General features: G+C 42.2%; 1 protein-coding gene across 3 annotated transcripts in view; it reads right to left on the bottom strand.

Annotated features, from left to right (window-relative positions):
• Window positions 1–3,304: 3,304 nt before the first annotated feature.
• PTPN11 (protein tyrosine phosphatase non-receptor type 11) overlaps window positions 3,305–19,559 on the bottom strand; it is an 82,504-nt gene continuing 66,249 nt past the window's right edge. For 2 of the 3 annotated variants that reach the window (XM_075835042.1, XM_075835021.1), the window contains exons 15-16: window positions 15,225–15,324; window positions 3,305–4,926 (exon numbers count right to left, since the gene is read on the bottom strand). In XM_075835042.1, the coding sequence (XP_075691157.1) occupies window positions 15,255–15,324 (70 nt within the window). In that variant the 3' untranslated portion in view covers window positions 3,305–4,926; window positions 15,225–15,254. Of the gene's footprint in view, window positions 4,927–15,219; window positions 15,325–19,559 lie in introns of all 3 variants that reach the window. The other variant, XM_075835031.1, reaches the window with a different exon arrangement.

Raw genomic sequence — 19,559 nt, 5'->3', positions numbered from 1 at the left:
GATAAGTCAAGCAATGTAATTACAAAGTTACTCAACTTTTTTTGCAGATTATTTGACAATTTATGATTGAAGGTAAACACATGCTTCAGTTATCGGCATGCGATGTTAACTGAAATCATATGCCACGTGTGAAACAATATGCACTTAGCATAAGGTAATAGGACATTTTATGTAAAGGCTCACTCAACAATATATGGGCAGAAATGCCATGTAATCACCAGAATACTCAAGATAAAGAATATCCATTGGTAGAGCTATTCTAAAGCCACTTTTAAAGAGGAAAAACGGCTAGTTACTCAAATAAAACATAGTTGGTACCCTCATATGACAGTGCTAAAAAGTCATACATATTTTTTATATATGGCCCATCTTGTACATTCTGTTTAAATGTCCCTACTATTATCTTTTCTATTTTTTATAACCAAGGGTTTTTTAGGTTTAGGTGATAAAATTAAAAACAGAGGCAGTACCTAAAAACAAACAAACGGAACAACTACTGTAAAATTATAAATATATGACAAGTCTTAACAACCCAGTACATGAAACGTTAAAAATTAGCTATGGTACCACAATATTTTCCTCATCTGTGTGTTTATAAGTGACATCCCTATAACTACAGTCCTGGCCAAATGTTTTGGGACTGATACAAATTTTGGTTTTCACAAAGCTTGCGGCTTCAGTTTTTATAGTGCCAATTTGCATTAATGCTAGATTGTTATGAAGAGTGATCAGATGAACTGCAATTAATTGCAGTCATTCCTTGCAATGAAAATTAACTTAATCACAAAAACCCCATTTTCACTGCATTTCAGTCCTGCCCCAAAATTACCTGCTAACATCATTTCAGTGATATTCTCGTTCGCTCAGGAGAAAGTGTTCATGAGGACAAGGCAGTTGATATTATTCAATCGGCATGACAAAGTGATAAGAGCAGACTGGTTGCTTTAAAAGGGGGGGGGTGGTGCTTGAAATCATAGTCTTCTTCTGTTAACCATGGTTACCTCCAAGGAAACACGTGCAATCATCATTGCTTTGCATCAAAAGGGCTTTATAGGCAAGGACATTGCTGCTTGTAAGATTGACCCTCAATCACCCATTTAATCGGATCATCAAGAACTTCAATTGCTGTGAAGAAAGCTTCAGGGTACCCAAGAAAGAACAGCAAGTGCCAGGACCGTCTCCTAAAGAGGATTCAGCTATGGGATCGGTTCAACACCAGTGCAGAGCTTGCTCAGGAATGGCAGCAGGCAGGTGTCAGTGCATCTACACGCACAGTGAGGCGAAGGCTTTTGGAGGCTGGCCTGGTGTCAAGAAGGGCAGCAAAGAAGCCAATTCTCTTCAAGAAAAACATCAAAGACAGACTGACGTTCTGCAGGAAGTACAGGGATTGGACTGCAGAGGACTGGGGTAAAGTTATTTTCTCTGATTAAGCCCCCTTCAGACTGTGTGGGACATCTGGAAGAATGATTGTCCAGAGAAGAAAAGGTGAGCGCTACCATAAGTTCTGTGTCATGCCAACAGTAAAGCATCCTGAGACAATTCATGTGTGGGATTGCTTTTCATCCAAGTGAGTAGGCTCACTCACAATTTTGAATAAGAACACTTCCCATAAAAAAAAAATTTTCTAAACAACCTCCAAGAGCAACTTCTCCCAACAATCCAGGAGCAAATTGGTGATGAACAATGCTTTTTCCAGCATGATGGAGCACCATGTCACGAGGCAAAACTGACAACTAAGTGGCTCAGTGAAGAAAAGATTTAAATTTTGGGTCCATGACCAGGACACTCCCAAGACTTCAATCCCATTGAGAATCTGTGGTCAATCCACAAAAAAAAAAAAAGTGAGGACAAACAAAAACACAGAAATTGTGACAAACTCCAAGCACTGATTGATGGCAACACATTCTTGCCTAGTCAGGATTTGGTCTAGAAGCAGATATCCAGCATGCCAGGGCAAATTGCATAAGACTTGAAAAAGAAGGGTCAACACTGTAAATATTGAGTCTTTGTATAAACTTGATGTATTTGTCAATAAAAGTTTTAAAAAAAAACAAAACAGAGAAAATGTTTATAATTGTACTTCAGTATACCATAGAAACATCTGAAAGATCTAAAAAAAAAACAAAAAAAAAAAAAACAAAAAAAAAAAAACTGAAGCAGCAAACTTTGTGAAAACCAAAATTTGTGTCACTCTCAAAACTTTTGGCCAGTACTGTACTGTACTGTTACACGCTAATATTTAGGTCGGTAGATATCTGCATACCTAATTGTTCACTTGGTAGACAATCATTTGATGAACATAAAATTCCATTAACCATTCAGAAAAATACCCAACTAGACAGCTTGTCGATTTCTAGCCAATAGTGCTGTACCATGTAATTGAAAAGTTAACGCGTAGGTTACCCACTTACCCATTTCTTTACTATAGCTATTCACTGTAAGCCTACCATTCTTTGACAAATCATTCCAGTGCATTAAAAGCAATGAAATTCATTTTTGGCAAAACAGGACTTAAAAGCAATCTGCTAGCGGTCTGTGAAAATGGACACAATAATATTGGAAAAGCCTCTGCAAAATACGAGAAGCCTTTCAACCACTTTTTATTTTTATTTTATAAAGATGCAAATAATATTAAAGCTCAATATTAAAATATAGTGCTTTTTAATAGTGTTTATTAGCAAATCTAGCTATAAAAATGATTTGGCATTTTAAGATTACACATGATTTTGAACATGTTTGAACACGGCCGGTAGCAATATAAATTTTGTTTGAATATATTGGGCATTTGAAATAATTGTAAAAGAAACAGATGAATAATAATGACAAAAGAGGTACAAATTATCCCCAATATTGGTTAGTTGTGGTAATGCTATCCCTAGGGGCTACAGTTCCTTTCAACAATGTGTACTATGTCTATTTAGGGGAAGCAACCAATACAGGCATTATCAAATACAATAAATTACCTGCTTAAAGAAAATAGAGTCCATAAAATTGCTAGAATCTAGTGAAAGTACAAGGACATGAAGTACTTTGCACCTTATGAGGAGGTAACTTCACTAGCAGCTTTTTAAAAAAACAAAAAGACTTAAACCAAAAAATAATAAAATCTAAAAACACACAACCAGAAGGCTAAATGTATTGTTTCCAGCACCATATAATGGTTAGCTCCACTTCTATTCAGACAATAGGGACATTTCAAACATTCAGTTAAATGGTTATGGCTTAAATGTTGTGAATAATTATATATATATATATATATATATATATATATATATATATATATATATATATTTATTAGAACCTGTCCTGCTACATTATGAGATTGCGTAAGTGTTTACAATAAAGAAAATATTCGTATAGTCTGTATATGGATTATCAACCATTTGCACATCCTCAATGATACATTCACAGTTTCATTGGACTAAACTAGTGACACTGGGCACAGCCGATGGTTGATACTTTAAATGAGTCCAAGTAAGACCCTTGCTTGGCATTGGCAAAACAGTTACAGAACATAAGTTAGGGCAGGATCTGTAGTGTACTGGGCTTATATCCAGTATGTTGCCTGCAAGCATCCCCCATCTAAAGTGCACAAAAACAGGCAAAATGGCAACAAAAGCAGCAATGGCTGAAAAGGAGACAGCATTCTATGAATAGATTAGTTACATGAAGAGGCTCTTGTATTTAGAGGGTTTGCCAAAAGTGACAACAGACATACCATACAATATGTGATGTTACACCAAAGGGCCTGTGTTTTTTTTCTTTTTCAAAAACAGATTAAGCAAGAACAGGCGCCTTTGGCAAACACCTTGAAAGAGAAAGTTAGAACACATGAAGCACCAGTAGAAAAAAAAAGTTTTTTTGTAAGAGTGCAATATCCATCACATGAAGCCACAGCATGGAGGGATGAGATCAGGCCTCACTTATAATGCTTTCTGACTGAAGGTAGACTGTAAAGGCACTTTAGAGAAATGGTTAATAAAGGTCCTGCTATGGGAAAGGAGTATAACAGGTGCTTGAGAAGCGGCCTTACTACTGAAAACAATGCTGAATTACCCGGATTTATGTAGTGGGTGATGTAAGGCCTTTTTCTCAGTGGGTTAGACAATCAAGAGTGAGATAAATGGGCATGACTGCCTTGCCAGTCCCAAGAAGCAGAACAGGTTTAACATTTAACCATTTGTAAAGTGCATGTTAATGCTTTCATTGTGTTTTACTGTATCTCTACACCTGGCATACCTGTGCTATGATCAAAATACAAGATCAGATTCTATAAAATCAGCAACAGTTACATCTTAATGACTACATTACAATTGGCACTAGGCATAAACATTTTATCCATACAATACACCTATTGGGCTCCCTGATCTCCTTTAGTCAGGACAGAAAAGGAAAGCACCATTATACCGTGTGAAAGCTAAGAGTGCAGATATTCACATTTAAAACATATCCACATTAGCTTGGCGTATAAATGAAAAGACTACATAGTTATGGAGACAGACCAGAAAGTGTAATGGTAATGACCTTGGTCACAATCTGTACTGTGGAGAGTAATTGTTCCCATTCTAATTTAAGAATTCACCTTATTACTTCAGGTTGAGAATAAATAAGGAGCACCCAAGTGTGCTATTAACACTTTCAAAACAGGGGGCGCTGTAAGTAGAGAAAAGAATGGATCAGCTTCATGATGGTGTTTTTGATTGACTCCACAAGACATCGTAGAGATAAAGATGTTTCATTGTGAAGAGTGAACTAGTTCAAAACTTTTGTGATACAGAGAGAACTAAGGATTTCCAAAAGTTCTTGAATACTTAATGCATTTGACTATTCCGGTATTTCCGACCAATTGTTTAAATGGGCAAAGCCAGGTCTTATGCGTCTCCCCATCCTTCTTCACATTCGTTTGCCTTTTCTCGATAATAGATTCTGTAGAAAAAAAAGAAACAATAATTAACACCACCAAAATAACCTGCAAATACTTCTAAGGATGTGTACACATTGGCTTTAGGTTCCGCTGATGGATTCCGTCAGACCATTCCATCGGAGGAACCCATCAACAGAAAGGCAAACGAAAGCCATAGCTTCCATTTGCATTACCATTAATTTCAATGGTAATGCTTCCGTTGCTTAATGGTTTCCGTTTGTCTCTGTTCAATAAGGTTTTCGTTGTTTTGGCGGAATCAATAGTGCAGTCGACTACGCTATGGTTTCAAAAACAATAGCGTAGACAAACGGAAACCATTAGCAATGGAAGTATGAATATTGAAATCAAACGGAATACAAACCGAAAGCTATGGTTTCCATTTGCCTTTCCGTTGATGTGTTCCCCTGATAGAAAGGTCTGATGGAACCCATCCACACAAAAATATAGCGGTAGGGTTGAATGAGGTCAAATACATAATCTCTTTACAGTGCAGTATAATATGTCAGTGATTTATATTGGATCCTAACTCTTTATACCTACTTGTCTTGCACAGAATGGCAGATCATAGAGAAAACCAAAATGTACAGTACATTTCCTTTAATCCAGAACAAAATTATGGATGCCACATTGGAAGATTTTCTAGATTGAAAGCAGCCCAAAATAAGATAAGATATTAATACAAAAAAATGCTACTATGGCGGTTTTACTTTATGTTGACATTTTTTAAAATGTCTTTTTTTTTAGGACGTTTAGAAGGCTTACGTTTTTTGAAGACAATTTTAGGGACCAATTCAGTTCTGAAGTGGCTTTGAGAGGTTTATATATTAGAAGCCCTCCATTAATTACCCCATTTTAAAAACTGCACACCTCAAAGTATTCAAATCAGCATTCAGTAAGTTTATTAACCCTTAGGCTGGATTCACACGAGCATATTACGTCCGTAATGAACGGAACGTAATTCGGCCGCAAGTCCCGGACCGAACACACTGCAGGGAGCCGGGCTCCTAGCATCATTGTTATGTACGATGCTAGGAGTCCCTGCCACTCCGTGGAACTACTGTCCCATACTGAAAACATGATTAAAGTACGGGACAGTTGTCCGGCAGCGAGGCAGGGACTCCTAGTGTCGTACATAACTATGATGCTAGGAGCCCGGCTCCCTGCAGTGTGTTCGGTCCGGGACTTGCGGCCGAATTACGTTCCGTTCATTACGGACGTAATATGCTCGTGTGAATCCAGCCTAAGGGTTAATAAACTTACTGAATGCTGTTTTGAATACTTTGAGGTGTGCAGTTTTTAAAATGGGGTAATTTATGGAGGGCTTCCTGCAGTGTTTTCGGTCCGGGACTTGCGGCTGAATTACATTCCGTCCATTACGGACGTAATATGCTCGTGTGAATCCAGCCTTAGGGCTTATTCAGACGACCAGGATATACGTCCGTGAAAATCACGCGCGTCGCCTGTACCTATATTAGTCTATGGGGCCGTGCAGACATGTGCGTGATTTTTACTCAGCGTGAGTCCGCTGAAAAAAAGTCACGACATGTCCGTTCTTTGGGCGTTTTTCGCGCATAACGCACCCATTGAAGTCAATGGTTGCGTGAAAACCACGCATGTCACACGGAAGCACTTCCGTGCGAACAGCGTGATTCGCGCAACAGCTGTCAAAAGGATGAATGAAAACAGAAAAGCACCACGTGCTTTTCTGTTTACAAACATCCAAACGGAGGGTCATAATGATGGCGGCTGCGCGAAAAGCATTCCGCCGCGCATCATATGCTGATGCCACACGGAGCTGTTAAGTGCTTTTTGCACACGCAAAACGCCGCATTTTTTGCGTGTGCAAAACGCGTCAAGGTGTTTCAGGAGAGTTAAAGCAAAGTGGAGGTAAAATGCAAAAATTCTATTTTTTTGCAACACCGCAAATGTTAACAGAAAAACACAACTCATTATTTTACCCCAAATCTGCAGTTTTTAAAAATATCCCATATGTGGCCCGAGTTTTCTACTTGACTGAGACGCAGGACTCAAAATTAAGGGAGCACCGTTTGGATTTTGGGGCCTCTTTATTAGGCTGTTCACCAGGCATTATTAGAGGTTTATTAGAATTGGGAAGTGAAAATCATTATTGTTTTCAATAATATGTCGTTTTCGTTTAAAATATTTCATTTTCACAGGGGTTAATAGGAGAAAGAACACCCCACAATTTGTTATGCAATTTCTACCGAGTACGGTGATGCCAAATACGTGGTTGTAAACTGCCATTTGGGCATATAGCAAGGTTCAAAAGTGAAGGAGCGTCATTTGGAGCGCAGATTTTGCTGGATTGGTGTTTAGGCACCTTGTTGCATATGCATAACCCCTGAGGTACCAGTGCAGTCACAACCCCCAGAAAGTGACTTAATCTAGAGGTGCAGTGGATATTGCAGAGTGAAAATAGCAATTTTTAAAAAAATATGCCATTTCAGTGCCCAATATGTTGTATGAAAAAACATAATAATTATGCTGAGTTTCCTGGTTTTAGAAAGACTCTACATGTGGACCTAAACTTTTACCTGGACATGCGACAGGGTTCCGAAGTGAAGGAGAACCATGTGCATTTGAGGCCTAATTTGGCGATTTACACAGCATTGGCTCACAATTGCAGGGCTCAGAGGTCAAATAGTAAAACAAACTCCCAAGAAGTGACCCCATTTTGGAAACTACACCCCTTAAGGCATTTATTAAGGGATGTATTGAGAATTTTGACCCAACAGGTGTCTGCAGAAGGTGCAAAGCGAAAATGTTAAATTTTCCACTGATATGCCATTTTAGTGCACGATATGCTGTCTCCAGCGTGTGCCACTGAAGACAAACACCCCATAAATTGTTAAGTGGGTTCTCCCAGGTATGGTAATGCCATATATGTGAACTGCTGTTTGGCCACACTGTAGGGCTCAGAAGGAAAGGAGCGCGGATTTTGCTAAGTAGTAGCTTTGCTTGGGGTTTTACTGGTATTTTATTTATAATGTGGGGGCATACGTAAGCTGTGCGGAGTACATCAGGGCATAATAAGTGGTATAATAATGGGGTAAATAAATAATAACAATAACCCATAGATGTGTGGTTAAGCTTTGAAGCAATTCTTTATGCACAGGCCAATATCCCACTGATAAATTCTTATGCCCTTTTGGAACACACTCTGCACCTACTTTGGGATCTTTCCTTCTTTGCAGTTTGGTGGCAAAGTGTTGCCCTGATAAAATGCGGGTGCCCTCCTTTTAGCAGATTTGTTTGAGCCCTCCCCTTCCTGGTTCCCAAGTATTACGGCCTTGATAATCACACCTTGAAACTGAAGGAATGTTCCTCCCTGGCCTTCCCGTCATGATGTGGTTTCATCCCTGCATAAATAGAGCCATAACTTTCTTTATTTTCCCATCAAATTAACTATGTGAGGGCTTGTTTTTGGGGGACAAGCTGTAGTTTTAATTTGCACCATTTTGGGGTATATGCGCTTTTTTGATTACTTTTATTCCACTTTTTGGGATGCAAGGTTACTAGAAAAAAAACTGCAATTCTGGAATTATTAAGTTTTTACTGTGCTCACCATGCACTATAAAAGGACTTGTTAACTTTATTCTGCGGGTTGATACACGGTAACTGAACACATTCAGCACATGCACATATACAGGAGAATCAGTTGTCTGTATCTGCGAACGTGCTGAATGCATTGAGTTAGCGTTCAGTACCTGCGCAAAAGAGGAACGGCCGAGAGAGTGGTGAGGTGGGTAACTTGCGTAACTGACCTATGGACGCTGCGACCGCAGCTCTTAAGTTTTTACACAGCATATATATAGGCAGCAGGGGCAAAGTATGATGTGGTTTACATACAGGTCCTTCTCAATGAATTAGAATGTCATCAAAAAGTAAATTTATTTCAGTAATTCAATTCAAAAATTTAAACTCATATTATATAGATTCATTACACACCGAGTGATCTATTTCCAGCATTTTTTTCTATTAATGTTGAAGATTATAGCGAACAGTTAAAGGGAACCGGTCACCGGCATTTCACCTATAATCCAGCAATATCTGGTGGTAGTGGGTAAAAAATTATTTCTATATAACAGTCTTCTTAGTCGGCTCTATAGCTTTAGTATTCAGCTTTTTAGTGTTCCCACACCGTATGCAAAGGAGCATAAAAGAGTCAAATCTTCATTCCTCAAGTCTTTCAGAGTTTACCCCACCTCTTTACTTTTGATTGACAGCTCCTCGCCTTCCCCCAGCACAGAAAATACTGCTCTTGTACATTGATGTCCTATTGTGGTGTGCGCGCACAAAGGGACACCAGATTATTATGATAAAAGGCGCAAAATGTTTGCAGACCATTATTTACAGTCGGAGGAGGAGTTTAGGAGAGGGGATAACGACAATGTACTTTTGATAGCAGCGGCCAGTGAGGGATAAGTAAAGTTCAATAGGTGAAATGCTGGAGACCGGTTCCCTTTAATAAAAACCCAAAATTTCGTTTCTCATAAAATTAGATTATTATAGAAGCCCAATTTCAAAAATTATTTTTAATACCAAATGTTGGCCTACTGAAAAGTATGTACAGTATATGAACTAAATACTTGGTCCGGGCTCTTTTTGCATGAATTACTGCATCACTGCGGCGTGGCATGGAAGCGATCAGCCTGTGGCACTGTTGAGGTGTTATGGAAGCTCAGGTTGCTTTGATAGCGGCCTTCAGCTCGTCTGCATTGTTGGGTCTGGTGTCTCTCTTCCTCCTCTTGACAATACCCCAAAGATTCTCTATGGGCTTTAGGTCAGGCGAGTTTGCTGGCCAATCAAGCACAGTGATAGTGATGTGGTTATTAAACCAGGTATTGGTACTTTTGGCAGTGTGGACAGGTGCCAAGTCCTGCTGGAAAATGAAATCAGCGTCTCCATAAAGCTTGTCTGCAGAGGGAAGCATGAAGTGCTCTAAAATTTCCTGGTAGACGGCTGCGTTGACTCTGGACTTGATAGAACACAGTGGACCAACACCAGCAGATGACATAGCTCCCCAAACCATCACTGACTGTGGAAACTTCACACAGGACCGCAAGCAACTTGGATTGAGTGCCTCTCCACTCTTTCTCCAGACTCTGGGACCATGATTTCCAAGTGAAATGCAAAATGTACTTTCATCTGAAAACAGGACTTTGGACCACTGAGCAACAGACCAGTCCTTTTTCTCCTTAGCCCATGTAAGACGCTTCGGACGTTGTCTCTGGGTCATGAGTGGCTTGACACAAGGAATGCGACAGTTGTAGCCCATGTCCTGGAAACATCTGTGTGTGGTGACTCTCGAAGCACTGACTCCAGACGCAGTCCACACCTTGTGAATCTCCCCCAGATTCTTGAATGGCCTTTTCTTGACAATCCTTTCAAGGCTGCGGTTATCCCTGTTGCTTGTACACCTTTTTCCATTACACTTTTTCCTTCCTCTCAACTTTCCATTAATATGCTTGGATATAGAACTCTGTGAACAACCAGCTTCTTTAGCAAAATCCTTATGTGGCATATCCTCCTTGTGGAGGGTGTCAATAACGGTCTTCTGGACAACTGTCAAGTCAGAAGTCTTCCCCATGATTGTGTAGCGTACTGAACCAGACTGTTGGACCATTTTAAGGCTTAGGAAACCTTTGCAGGTGTTTTGTGTTGATTAGAGTGTGACATCATGAGTCTACAACCTTCAAGTTTTACCCAATATTCAAATTTTCTGATAGACTAAATATTGGGTTTTCATTAAGGCAAACACAGCAGCACGGGGTTGACGGCCTTTGGCATAGGCGAAACCAATCTGAAAAAGTCAGGGACCCAAGACTTCCAGAGGTTCGTGTGATTGCTCCGTACGGTTTTCGAGGAGCCAGGACGAGTCTCGTCGGCAGCCACTGCTATCTTTAACCTTCGCCAGGGGGACACCTCCGTGGGCGAATACACCATCCAGTTCCGTAGCCTGGCAGGAGAGCTGTCCTAGAATAATGAGGCTTTGATAGCATCCTTCTGGCATGGCCTATCGCCCGAGATCAAGGACGAACTTGCTGCTCGAGATCTACCACCTGCCTTGGACGACCTGATTCTACTTGCCACTCGAGTGGACATAAGGCTCAAAGAAAGATCTCAAGAGGTCCGACGAAAGACGGCTTCCTAGACTGGCGCCCAACTTCCAGCAACCCCTCTTGCCGTCTCCTACTGCTTTGCCCGAGGTTCCGATGCAGGTGGATTAGCTAAAAATTCTCCGTTCAAGAGAAACAGCGCAGGCGCACCTCTGGACTTTCTTTATATTGCGGCCTCGCTGGCCATGTCGTGCGTCTGTGTCCTCAGAAGCCAAAAAAAACCAACGCCTAGGTTTGGTTGGAGAGACAACCCTGGGCGCTACTGCATTTAATCGAGAACTCTCCTCCAAACTGTTCATTCCCGTGACCATCATCCGGTCTCTGCCTACCTGGATTCTGGCTCTGCAGCCAATTTCAACTGCCAAGACCTTGTGGATCTTCTTCACCTGCCCACTGTCCTGCTGGAAAGGCGGCCGATGATCGTAGCCTCGGTAGATGGACTGCCTTTGCCTGACCCAGTTTTGTCTGTGACCAAGCCATTGAAACTTCGAGTGGGAGCACTTCACTGTGAGCTCATCTCCCGATTTGTCCTGCCAAAGGCCGTCAACCCCGTGCTGCTGGGTTTGCCTTGGCTCCGTTTGCACGCCCCAGTCCTGGATTGGAACTCTGGAAAGGTTCTCCAGTGGGGTCCCAAGTGTCTCGACTGCTGTCTGGGTCATATCCATCCACCACAGTCTTCTCTGGATCAGTAATTGGCAGGGTTGCCTTCTTGTTACTCTATGTTCTCTAATGTCTTTCATAAGAAGGAAGCCGAGACCTTGCCGCCACATCGAGCAGACGATTGTCCGATCGACTTGGTTCCCGATTCGTCTCCTCCTCGCGGTAGAGTGTACCCTCTCTCCTTGCCTGAGACCCAGTCCATGTCTGCCTACATTGAGAATCTGGAGAGGGGCTTCATTCGGAAATCCTCATCCCCGGCCAGAGCTGGGTTTTTCTTTGTCAAGAAGAAAGATAGATCCCTCCAACACTGCATGGACTACCGAGTCCTCAACCAGATCACTGTGAAGAACTGGTACCCATTGCCTTTGATTTCGGAACGGTTTGATCGCATATGGGGGGCAAAATTGAATACACGTGATGGGCACTAGGAATACCTAGTTGTGCGTTTCGGCCTGTGTAACGCCACCGCGGTGTTTCAGGAATTCGTCAATTACCTTTTCCGTGATCTCCTCTATGTCTGTGTTGTGGTGTATCTCGATGACATTTTGATTTTTTTTTCCCCAGATCCATTCACTCATTAGAATCATGTCCTGCCAGGTGTTGCTTCATCTAAGGGAGAATCATCTTTAAGCCAAGCTGGAGAAGTGTGTGTTTGAAAAAAAGTATCTTACCTTCCTGGGCTATATGATCTCCGATCAGGGTCTCAAGATGAAGGTAAAGGCTGTCCTGAAATGGCCACGCCGCCAAGGCTTAAGGGCCATACAAAGCTTCCTGGGATTCGCCAACTTCTACCGGCTGTTCATTCCCAACTTCTCGTCTTTGACAGCTCCCATCTCTACCCTCACTAAAAAGGGCATGAATACCAAGGTGTGGACTCCGGGAGGCAGAAGCCGCATTTGAATCCTTAAAAAAAGCCTTCACGTCAGCCTCTATTCTTCACCACCCTGATGTGTCCCTACAGTTTTCTTTAGAGGTAGACGCTTCCTCTTTTGGTGCTGGTGCACTGTTGCTCCAGAAGAGTTCAATAGGCAAGACTGTGGTACGTGGCTACTATTCTAAGCGGTTTTCTTCCGCAGAGCCCAACTACTCGATTGGGGATCGGGAGTTAATGGCCATCAAGCTGCCTCTGCAGGAGTGGAGACACCTACTGGAAGGTGCAGCCCATCCTATCCTGATCTTCACGGATCAATAGAACATGACCTATATACAGATGGCTCAGCGGTTGAATCCTCATCAAGCCAGGTGGTCGTTGTTCTTTGCTTGGTTCCGGTTCGAACTCCACTACCGTCCTGCCGACAAGAATGTGAGGGCCGATTCCTTGTCTAGGTCATTTGAAACAGAGGACACTGTGGAGTCCCGACAGAATATTATTGATCCTTCCTGCATCTTCTCTGTGAACCCTCTGCAAGTTAGATACATTCCTCCGGGAAGGACTTTTGTACGTCTGGCAGACAGAGGAAGTATCCTCCGCTGGGATCACAGTTCCAAGCTGGCAGGTCACGCAGGTACTCGTAAGACCCAAGATCTAATCGTCCGTCAGTTCTGGTGGCCCACGCTGCCCAAAGACGTCATGGACTTGGTCTTCTCATGTACGGTTTGCGCAGCAAGTAAAGTTGCCTGCTCCAGACTGGCTGGTCTGCTCCAGCCGCTGCCTGTGCCCGTTGCTCCCTAGCAGCATGTCGCAATGGACTTTGTCACGGATGTCCCACTCTCTGCGGGTTGCAGTGTGATCTGGGTGGTGGTGGATCGATTTTCTAAAATGGCTCATTTTGTTCCCTTGACTGGTCTGCTTTCTGCTTCGCGATTGGCCGACCTCTTCATTCAACACATCTTCCGTCTGCACGGCTTGCCTCTGCATATTGTCTCGGATCGAGGGGTCCAGTTCACCTCGAAGTTTTGGAGAGCACTCTGCGGTCTCCTCGGTGTAAAGTTGGACTTCTCTTCGGCTTATCATCCCCAATCCAATGGGCAAGTCGAGAGGGTTAACCAGATTATGGAGAACTATCTGCGTCACTTTGTTTCCAGACGACATGATGACTCGGTGCAGCTGCTCCCGTGGGCAGTGTTCTCCTATAATAACCACACTAGTGAGTCCACCACCTCCAGTCCGTTAATCATCGTTCACGGCCAACACCCTCGAATACCTCTTCCTGTCTCTACTATGTCCCAGGCACCTGCTGCTGACTACCTTCAGGGACTTTCTGCAGATATGGCAACAGACCCGATCTTCTATCCTGCTGGCGGTGGACCGCATGAAGAGAAAGGCAGATACTAGAAGATGGGATCCTCCTCAGTTTCTTCCAGGTACTAAGGTCTGGTTGTCTTCAAAGAATATCCGGCTGAGGGTGCCGTCCTGCAAATTTGCTCCTAGGTTCCTCGGACCCCTCGAGATCCTGCTACAGATTAACCCAGTGTTTTACAAGCGGAGGCTGCCTCCTACCCTCAAGATCCCTAAATCCTTCCATGTCTCCTTGCTGAAGCCTGTGGTCCTGAACCGCTACTCCGGGACTGCTAGTTCCGCAGTGGTCCCTGGCGGATCATCAGGGACTTTCGAAGTAAGGCAGATTCTGGCCACCAAGAAGGTAGGAGGGACGACGTTTTATTTGGTGGATTGGAAGGGATTCGGTCCAGAAGAGAGGTCTTGGGAGCCAGAGGAGAACATCGATGCCCCTGTCCTCGTGAGGAAGTTTCTCTCTCGCTCTGGTCCCAAGAAGAGGGGGCGTAAGAGGGGGGGTACTGTAACGTCTATGGCCGCGGTTCGTCGTTCTGACTTACCCATCGACGGCCGCGGCCATGTACATGTGAGTTCCCTGCAGCGTCGTCCTCCTGTGAGGCGCCGGCACTCACTTCCTAGTATCGAGTGTCTCCAGAAAGCAAGTGCGCCCGCGCGTGCACGGTCTTAGAGGGCGAGTGCACGCATAATTGCAAGAAGTCTGCAATCAAGCCCAGAATGCTACTGGACTATAAAAAGGGCTCTGCCCTCTTGTTCTTTGCCTGAGCATTGTTCGTTACTCAAAGTTTGACATGCAAATGGTCTCCTAGTTCCCAAGTGTTTCCTGTATCCAGTGCTGTCCTGGTCAAGTGTCGTGCTGAAGCCGAAGTCGTGTTCTGCTACTCCACGCCAGATGTCTACCTGCTGCCTGGTCCCAGCCGAGCCTGCCTTGCTACTGTCCGAGTTGCCACAGGTACCCTTTCTGGACTATAGACTCTGTACTATACCCATTTGGCCAGCTGCCATCCCGCTACGCAGTTCGGCCCAGTCGGTCCACACCCCGCATCGTGACAACAAGTACTAGATTATCAATTTCTGGAATAATGGTCATCTGATCAAAAGGATTTAACTATACAAGAGATATAATTATTTATATATAATAATTTCTATAATCCAGAAATTTTTTGTAACAGGTTACAATTTAAAAAATTATATTTTATTGAATAAAATATAACAAGTCTATTCTTTCTGTATGAAAAAAAAAAATATATATATATATACACATTACCAATCTGTGGTGGATATGCAGCGTTCCACTTCATCTGAAGCTTTTTTGCTGTTGCATAAGGCCCACATTTTCATAGACTCTACCGGCATCTTCTCGCATGCTGTAACAGGAGAAACAGACATTCAGATACAGCTATCCAAATGAAAGAGACAGTAAATCACAATGTGCTACAAGAAAAAAAATGCAACGTAGAATATTGTCCCATGGCAGCTGTACTTCTATACTAGCTTCATACATTATGACTGCTACAGACCTCCAGGGGCTGAAAATCACTCTGAAATTATATTTGTAATTACCAGATTAAGCATCTAGACATCATTTCAGGATGGGAAAAAAAAAAAAAACACAGCTCAAGCCCTATTCATATACTAGCTGCAGACCTATTTGCCTGCTGCAGATCTGTAGATGTTGAAAACTGCCTGAAGTTATCGTAGTAATTACCAAATAATGCATGATATTAATGATTATATAGATAATTGACAGGGAATGAAAAAAAAATCCCATTTGCTTTAATTTCTCTTTGAATGAGACGGTTCAAGCTTGTAAATGTGGCCGATTCTTTAATTCTGAATCTTGTAAAGATGAAAACACACGAGCGTCACTTAATTTCAAGGAAAATGAACGCTCTGTTTAATCCTAAAACGTCAAGGGATCCACCTAAATAGGGTATAACAGCTTCTTGTATAAAGCCTGCGGTGTATATCTCGTCATATGGAGTTGATAAACTCCTTCGTAATGTAAATAGTTTTAGATTCTGCTGTAATAAGTAGTAAAGACGTAGGTCTTTTAACAATAAGGACGTGGCCTATTTTGACCTTCAGAACGCAGCGATACTTTGTTTTTTTCAGTATTTTAGCTTCTTCGTAGCCGCATGAGTGCTTGTTTTTTTGCAGCAGTAGTTTGTAATAGTACATATAAAATTGATTAAAGGGGTATTCCTATCTCACCACAGGATATGCCATAAATATCCGATAGATGCAGGTCCCGCACCTTTCTCCTGTGGATATGGCATAAATGTCCAGGATAGGAATACCTCTTTAAACGTTTAATATTTTTTTTCTTTGGGGGGGGGGGGGGGGGGAGGGGGGGAGCAGCAATTTGCTTTTATTTTTTCACACCATTCATCATAAGGTATAAATAACATTTTAACTACGGGTTGTTACGTTTACGCCGATCCCAGATACGTGTAGGTATTTTTTATATATATTTTAAAACTACCGTTGCACAACAAAAGCATTTTGCATAAAAAAAACTGAAATGTAAGTTTTTGCATTGCTTCACCTTAAGAACTATAGCTTTTATATTTTTCAGTCAACGTAACTTTATGAGGGTTTTTTCAATTGTACCATTTTGGGATACATATAACTTCGTTTAGGGGGAGTAATGGAAAAGGAGAATCTAATGATTGGAGAAAGAGGCCTTTTTCTGTAATAAGATATATTACAAAGTTTCTTCACTTTGATTGTACTGTTGCTCTACAGAAAGGGATTTATAGTCAGAGGTAGACTTTAGCCATTTTTTAAAAATAAAGTTTAATTATTTTTATTTCTTTTAGTCCAACTATGGGACTTTAATGTGTGACCCATTGATCGCTCTTATAATACACTGTAATATTCCTGTACTGCAGTATATTATTGCCGGCCAGTGTCATAGTGACAGGAAACCTATTAGGCCCTAATAGGCACTTATAAATGGCTGAGCTAGGGGCCTTTGTTAGGCACCTGGCTGCCATGACAATCCATCGGCACACCACAATCACGTTCGGGGGGAGAGGGGTTGTCAATGTGGTGACAGAGGGTGCCCCTTCTTCTGTTAAATGACTCAGGTGTTGCAGTCGCTTTTGATAGCGGCATCTAAGGAGTTCTCTCTGATCCCGGCCATTACCGCAGGATGACGGCTCTAAATTATAGTAAGTTTGCCGCACCTTGACGTAATGCAATGGAGTGGGAAGGGGTTGTCTCATGAAGACCACCCCTTTCAAATGCCTTTTCAGGGTATATGAAGTTATATAGGGGATGCCCCCTAATTAAGAATGTGTTGTATAAGCCAAAGTTGAGAGCCACTCACAAAGAGCAGCTCTGGCAGATCCAGCCCATGGTCGACCATTCATTCAAACGGTCACTATGTAATACTTTATGTCCCCTATATGTTAAATTGCGGTTGGAAAACGACCAGAGATCTCCACCGGTTGGTAGAATAGTGACAGCGCGATAGGACAGCTCTGTGAGCAAGTATAAACAGTCTTAAACCCTAGGTAAACAATGAAGAGACTCCAGCCCCTTCAAACAGCCAAACTGCAGTGGTGCCTGAGAGTCGGACCCACACCAATCGAATATGAATTGCGTATCCTAAGGATAGGCCATCAATTTTCAAATCCTGCATAACCCCTTTAATAGTTGAGGTAACTTTCTCTCCCAAAAGTTATTTTCTTTTCTTTGCTATCTAGAAAAGATTCTTTTAATTCACTGCCTGTTAGCTGAAGGCGAAGCATGCTTTTATATTGGAACATATTTGATACTTTATGTATGGTCACGTTTACTACTGACCTCATGGTATATTATATAAATATTCAACACGGCTGTCACAAGATGAGTATAATGTATTAAGTCAATAACCTCTGCTGGCATTCCATTTTGCAATTATCTAAACACATTCTTGACCAAGATTTCCTTATTGTTCATGCAGCAATTGATCAATGTTGTGTCCCAGGCAATAATTAGTCCGGTCATTGCTCAAAAAAAATGACAGAAAAACAAATTTAGGCTCTAAATACATTCAATACTTTGACGAAAATATTTTTTTGCAAGTTTATTTCTTTCAACATCTTGGTTTTCGGCCATATTTCCCAGGTCGAGAGAACCTCATTAATCTCGGATATAGAGAATATAAATTGGTGGGCACTGTTCTAGTTTGTGTAGTCATATAAGGTTTCATTTCCACATACAGTAATGTTGTATTAGTAAAAGGATCAACTAGACACAAATGGCGCTGAACTACAAAGAACCCAATATAGTCTTGAACGCACCAGAAGTCAAGGTCAGTGGATAAAAGTGAAATGTTACCTAGGTCAGGTGACTCGAGATTCTTAAGCCAAGTACCCCAGACTCAAACAAATAAATTAAAGTAACCCCAAGACTATGATCATACACTGTCCTGACCATTAAAAGAACAGTATCAAGGCAGTGTGACTACCGCCTAGAGACAAGGAATGTACCCCCCCTGGGGTACATGTTCCACAGATTGAGAACATAGGGAATGCCATGAAAAACTACTTTCGAATTGCTGGAAGGACCAGTAAAGGCTATTTAGTGAAGTTATGAACACAAAATCTACATTCCTCTGCAATTTTACATCATAAGCACAAAATCTGTAAGTCCAGTATCTGTGTAGCCAAGTTCTTGAGCGGAGTTTGAATGAGTTTGCGAACATATAGAAAATCCATGCATATTTAGAGAGCGTTGTACGTCAGTAAAACTCAACGTAGCCCACTGTATGGTGGCAATTGTGGATTAGCTCGTACCAGATGAGAACTCATCAGGACCGATGTTTTAAAGGAACAGTGTCACCCAAAAAAAAAATTATAATATCAGTTTGATGTTAGTGCTTTATTAAAAACGTTTGGATTAATTTGTGTGTTTGTGTGTTACTTTTTCTTATTTTTAAACTTTTTCTTCCCTATGGGGGCTGCCATTTTTTTTCCCATTTCTGTATGTGTCGATTAACGACACATACAGACATGGAATACGGCAGCTCCAGTCCCATAGGGACTGCGAACGGGGCCCGTTCCATCCACTTTGGTGTACGCCGCTGTGTGGTGAATGGCGCATGCGCCGCTCCCACACAGTTCAATTTGAAATGCGCGCCGTCCGGCGCCATTTTCCTGTGGACCGGAAGTCGCGGCCGGACAGTAAGATTACTACTTCCGGTCGCGGCTTCCGGACTTGTGCACATGGAGCAGCGGCAGCAGACTGAGCGGACGGACCGGAGGCGACTGGAGCAGGTAAGGGATTTCTATGTATGTTCGTGTTTTACTGTGTGTTTACTACTGTATGTTAACCTACTACACTGTGTGTTAGCTCAAAACATGGCGACACACAGTGTAGGAGGTTAGACCGTTCAAACCCCTCGTTTCTCCCGGCACTAGCCAGGATAAAGGAGGGGGGGATTCTGAGAGCTCACTAGAGCGAGGGATTTTTACCCAATTTTGCAGCATAAAGCAATGTGGTTGCTTTACCACATGCAATGCTGCAATTTTGGGAATGGCTCCATCTAGTGACCAAAAATGGGAAATATTATAAATTAGACTCCAATTTATAATATTTCCTGACTCGTGGA

Source organism: Rhinoderma darwinii, chromosome 1, assembly GCF_050947455.1.
Source record: "Rhinoderma darwinii isolate aRhiDar2 chromosome 1, aRhiDar2.hap1, whole genome shotgun sequence".
NCBI classification, from domain to species: domain Eukaryota; kingdom Metazoa; phylum Chordata; class Amphibia; order Anura; family Rhinodermatidae; genus Rhinoderma; species Rhinoderma darwinii.
Note: the sequence above shows the minus strand (reverse complement) of the source record. Positions and strands in the feature narration are given on the sequence as shown.